Here is a 6,000-nt window from a genome sequence, read left to right as displayed (position 1 = left end):
AGTGATAACGTGCCATTTCAAAGTGCTTTACTATAATTTAATCTAAAATACAAGTAATAAATAGGAAAGTTTTTATTTAAATCCTTTGAAGTATCACTGTTTTTGTGAATTTTTTTATTACCTAAATATACTCTTTGAATTAAGAAAAAATATTAACATATATCCCTTAAAGCAAGAAAAATATTATATAAAAGACGACGTTAGCTTATGTGCATTCACGGGCAAAGTTCAGGTCGACCCGTAACGATCTAGTTGAGTCGAGCCGTCGGACTCCAACCATTTCTCTCCATTTCAGTTTAATACTTGCCTCGCGCCCATATGGAAGGAAAAAGGAAACAAGGGAAGGATCGAGGAGAGATAAAAAGTTGAGACAGAGAAAAAGGAGATAGAGGGAAAGATCCGCGTCGCTCGTCCCTTCGTCTTCGTTCCACCCACGCCTACAAAAACCCTAACCCTAATCCTCCTCGACGATCACGAATCATTTGCGCGCGCTCCAAGTCCGACCATTTCGCAGTTTCTTCAGGTTAGTCAGTCACCGGATCTCCACAATCTACTACCTGCGATCTCGTGGTCCGTCGTTGTTTGAGTTCATTTAGCTTGGTTTGATTAGTTTTGAGATGGAATTGTACCAGTTCTCTTGATCTCGTGTTCTACGTGCTGCTTCCATGCGATTTTGGATGTTAGGATGCTTGTTTTTGCCTTTGTGCGTTTCCTTCGGACGGATCTATTGATGATTTTGTTTGGAAATAAAGCATGGGGATTATTGATGCCTGTTTCTGTAATACGGATCAGGCAAAGTGGTAATACATCAAAAAACTGTATACCTTGCCATTTTACCTGTCCCTCATTGATTTGGGACCAGATTTCAGGCTCAATTTGAGGTGCTTTATTTGTTCGTCATGGTTAGGACTTGCTTACTTTAGGTGGATTTTGGATTCAGCTGGATATGTTCACTTTATTGTTACGAGCGTAATAGTTTGAATAATTCGCTGTCTTGCCATCCTTATTGTTGCTATACTGGAGATCTATTCGGTAATTTGTTTTAGTGATATGAGATGCTTCACTTGGCAAGGTATAGAATCTGGTAGACTTCTCTCGTTGCACTTGTCATCAGTATGTTGAGAAGGAAAAGTTCATCTTGAAAATGTCAGTATTATGGCAATTAATAGAACTTTTTTGTGAACTCAAGTAGCTGGAAAGAAAAACTCTTCTTTCTCCTCAATGTATACATGTCTAGACAAACCTTTGGAGCTTTGCTCATTTCCCAGAAGTTCCTTAGAATCTATAAGGTCGATCTTTCTCTTCACCAATTGACTTACAGGGACATGGTTACTTATCTTACTCTTGCCTTAACTTGTCCAAGCATTTTAAACTGTTTGAAGGAATTACAACCTCAATGATGACAAATGCTCAGAGAGTGGCCAAGAAACCTTTATTACTCCCTCTTCGCACATCAGATAATAAAAGGGGACACATACATATGCAGGGAAAAATATTACACATTGCAGCCTCAATTTTCACCCTAGTTCATTTACATCTACTGCTTGTTGTTTTGTGTCCTATTTTTGTTGTAAAATAATATTCATACTCATGATTATGATTATGATAAGGAAACTTGATCTTGCATAAAAGTAGCATTTGAGTGTCCTTGTGAAGGTTGATTTGGAACCTAAGCAACAATTACACTGTTAAATTGCAGGTCAATCCTGTGTTTATAATTCTTAGGAATGCCTCCAGCATCAAAATCCAAGTCCAAGGACAAGACAGCTGCAAGGGCAGCTAAAGAACAACCCAAGGATTCTTTAAAACCATCATTACCTCCTGCTAATGGTGCAGAAGGTGTACCTGCAAGTGCATACAATCCAATTTCTGGTACATTTCATACTACTGAGGCATCTGCTGCCCCTTTTGTGATGGTCCAAAACAATGGTCGATTCAGAATGATAGATGAACCGGATGAAAGTTCTGCCGGTTCACTTGGTACAACAGGTGATTTTGACTCTGCTTCCAACAATGATAGCTGTTCTGGCGAGTCCGAAGATCAGAAGGAGAAGACTACTAATACTGCACAGCGAGTCGAATGTATTCCCGGATGTGATACTGATAAGCGTGATAAGATTCGACAAAAGAATGAGCGGAAGCACCAACGCCAGAAAGAGAAGCGGGCCCAAGAGTTGCATGATCGTTGCACTGGGTATCTCATGTCTAGGAAGCTTGAGGTACTAGCTGAACAGCTTGTGGGCATGGGATTTACCTCTGAGCAGGCAACGATGGCTCTTATACAGAATGAAGGCAATCTTGAGGAGTCTGTTGCATGGCTTTTTGAAGTGGGTGAGGACAATAAGAAGCAGATTGCAGCAAACTTGGAGTTCGGAGCTAATTTGAAAATTAATATCACTGACGAGCTTGCTAAGATTGCAGATCTAGAAGTGAAATTTAAGTTTACAAAACAAGAGGTCGAAAGGGCTGTTGTTGCCTGTGAAGGTGATTTGACAAAGGCTGAACAGACCTTGAAGGCACAAAAGCAAGAACTGGCTGCTGCACCATCAAATTTGCAAGCATCAGGTGATCAAAGTACTAATAAAGTGGTTATATCTGCTCAAATCCCAACTGCAAAAGCTCAAGTCAAAGGAGTTACTTCAATAGGCACTCAACAACAGAGAAGAGATGAAAGAGATGTCGACAATACAAGGTCCCTGGTAAATGGAGCTGTATCTCAAGAAACAGCAAATAAAAACTTGCTAAGAAGAATACATCAGCTTAAAACAGACTTGGGAGGACAAGTGGCTGCTCCCTTAGACTTGAAAAGATGGTCAACACAGATATCTAATACATCAGGTTCATACTCCTTGTCGCCTTCACAGGCTGCAATACCTCCAACAAAGTCAGATGCAAGGTACATAATGGCAGGGAATGATGCCAAGACTAACATGAAAGGGGGAGCTTTGAGAGAGCCTGTGATTGTAATGCAGAGACCGCAGAGTATAAATGCCAACAAGAGTCTCCCATCCACTAGCCTTGGTATGAGTGTCTCACCACCAGCGTCCTCAGGATGGTATTTCAATGGAATGCCCGGCATGGTGGTAAGTGAGGCTTTGGGTCATGGCTTGCATCACGTGGGTTTGAATGGTTCTGCTACTCAGCAGTTCATCCCTCAAAGATATTTCCAATCTGTTGCTTTAAATCCTACAGAGCCTGCTTCATCCCGGTGGGGTGGCTCTTGGAATTCTGGAGCAACACCACCATCTTCACTCGCTATGCCGTCATCGCTTGGACTATTTACTGGGTGGGGATCCTCCTCTGGGTCATCATCTTCGTCACCTGTTGATTGGAGTTCCGGTGGATCAACCCCTTGTGACTATACTTCCATTGACTGGAGCCTGGACATGACACTCTTGAAGCCATCAGTAAAGAGTGAAAGGTTGTTAGACACATGGTCAACCATGTTTATGGGAGGGAAGATTGCGACGCCAGCAGATGGGAATGGTGTGTATATGGGAGGCTTTCGTGGTAGCTCTCTTGTGACAGATTCCTCGTCGTTGGCTGGATCTCATGAGTGGACTTCTCCTTTTGCAGCCAATGATCTCCTCGGGGCTTCCAGAAAGTTTGTAACATCCCCTTCCCTGTAGGGTTAGGGAGTCTTATATGATGAATAAGATGTGTGGGACATTGTCCGATTTCTTTCTCTGTTGATTGAAAAGTTCCAATTTCTTTGGTTTTAATCAGATTACACCTTTTGTTGATTCATCGTGTGAATGAAGAATTGACATAACATCTTTATACAGCGATTCCGGATCCTACCGAGGATCGCAAGAGCCAGAACTAAGAAGTTGGACATTAATGCCTCAACTATTTTTAAAATAGATAATCAGATTATTTTTATATTTATTTATATTTTAGAATAAATATGTAATAATTATCTGTGACATAAAATAAAGAAAAATATTTTAATTTTTTTTTTATTTTTTATGAAATTATTATGAATAATTTTTTATTTGATATAAAATAAGTCGATGGAATAGATATTTTATTATGATGTTTAACTATTGTTCTATAATAAAAAGTTATATTCCAAAATTAAGACACAAATTATTTCTAAATTGAACTGATTCCTAAAGTAATTAGGGGGATATTTAGTTTCTAGAAGAGAGAGAAAAGACTAGTAACTTTCAAAAAAATTTCTATTTTTAATATTTAGTTGTAGAAAATAAATCAGAAATGATTTCCAAAACTACAAAATGTACTGCATTTATTCTTTTTGGCTTACTTCCTATGGGTCATTTGTTCGGAAAACACAATTGACTTTTGTTTTAATATCAGACCCATTTTGATTTTCTTTTGCATGATAGGTATGTTTTATTATTTTCTTCCAGTTTTGCCTGTATAAAAAGGAGAGAGATAATTATATAAGTAAATGCATATTATACTTGATAGACATGCTGATATTATATAATAATCTAAAATTATCTTCTTCTCATTCATCCAACTAGAAGGGACAACCAATTGGACACGCAAATACTCTATATTAATTAAAAGTTCTCTTCTTTTTTCTCTGGCTAGTTAAAAGTTTATAATTGCTAAATATAATTTGTAGTTACTATTTAATGTCTATTACTTCTACGCTTGTTTTTTTTTTGTTGCGAGTTTTGTAGTTTAATTATGTAATTTCTAATTATTGAACACTTGTTTCTCTATTTCACTATGTAATTCTCAGCTATCGAATACTTGTATTTTTACTGAGTCTTGTAGTTTTATTATGTAATCCACACTTGTTAAAAGCTTGCACTTTTTATTTCATGGTTTTATTACGAAATTCACAATTTTTTAGACAAATATAATTCGTAATTATTAAACACTTTATATTTTATCTTTCATAGTTATTATGTAATTTACATACATTGAATACTTGTTTTTTTATGAGGTTTATAGTTCATAGTTAATGATCACTTGTATTTTCTATTTCACAGTTTTATTACATAATTCATAGTTATCAAACACTTTAAAATTTGCAAATTTTATAGTTAATTTACTTAATTCCTAATTTGTAATGAATTATATTATAATTATATAAATAAGTTTTATTTTTATCTATATTAGTTAGTTAATATTTATTATTGTCCGAATCTTTATCGTGGCAAAAGTGACATAATAATACATTAAAAAAAATTTCAGACTAATTATGTAATTCATAATTATTTTATGTATTACATAAATATATGTGTGTGAGAAACTAAATATCTATTATTGTCTATGTTTTCCTGAGACAAGAATTGATAGAACGGTATAATTTACTAAAAATGGTCGAACTGTATTAAATGCACTACCCAGTTTGAAAGATCGTAACTTTCCAACAAATAGTCCATTTTAAATATTTATAATATAGCGTTACGAAGATAAAAGAGAAATAAATGTAATGATTTTGATCAAAACTAAATGAGACCTTAAACAAGAAAGATATAGATAAAAATATAAATAAAAACTTAGAGCACTGTAACTTTGTTCAATTTTCCATTTGGTCATCAAATATATTGTTATGAAAATATGGAAAAGATCTATGGGTTGTTACAAAATTGAGCCTAGAATTACAAAAAGAAATGACAATAGCTTATCAAAATTTCAACAGTTTAATATTTTTTTAAAAGAACTTTTAGTCTTTTCATCTAATAGTAAAACACTAATAAATTCAATATTTTAATAACAATTATAGTAAGCTGGTCTATTTTAATATTAAGTTTAGGGTGTAATTTATTTTAATAAATAAAATTTGGAATAGCTATGTCAAATAATCTTCCCAAGAATAGACAGATTTATGCAGTTACTTCTCTCCATCTATACCATCATTTTCTGAAAGGTGAGAAACTATACAATCTCTGCAGGAAATAAGACAATAAAAAAACTTATTTTGTGCTCTTTCCAATGTATTCAGGAAAGATACCACTTCCCAAGATGTGCAAGAAGCCAAGAATTGATATCCTTCAAGCTTGCTGGATTTGATATCTC

General features: G+C 35.2%; 1 protein-coding gene across 1 annotated transcript; it reads left to right on the top strand.

Annotated features, from left to right (window-relative positions):
- The first annotated feature begins 316 nt into the window (after nucleotides 1-316).
- LOC140790900 (uncharacterized) lies at nucleotides 317-3,745 on the top strand. Its single transcript, XM_073141214.1, has 2 exons — nucleotides 317-523; nucleotides 1,700-3,745. Exon 2 carries the CDS (start codon nucleotides 1,728-1,730, stop codon nucleotides 3,627-3,629), a length of 1,902 nt encoding a protein of 633 aa, XP_072997315.1. The 5' UTR covers nucleotides 317-523; nucleotides 1,700-1,727; the 3' UTR covers nucleotides 3,630-3,745.
- The last annotated feature ends 2,255 nt before the right edge of the window (nucleotides 3,746-6,000 follow it).

This window comes from Typha latifolia, chromosome 6, assembly GCF_019914945.1.
Source record: "Typha latifolia isolate L0001 chromosome 6, TyphaL0001v2, whole genome shotgun sequence".
In the NCBI taxonomy this organism is placed as follows: Eukaryota; Viridiplantae; Streptophyta; class Magnoliopsida; order Poales; family Typhaceae; genus Typha; species Typha latifolia.
The sequence above is the reverse complement of the archived record's forward strand: the minus strand, read 5'-3'. Positions and strand labels throughout refer to the sequence as shown.

What these genes read in the sequence shown, in the direction of transcription:
- LOC140790900 (XM_073141214.1), top strand. Translation starts at nt 1,728, where the DNA reads ATGCCTCCAGCATCAAAATCCAAGTCCAAGGACAAGACAGCTGCAAGG.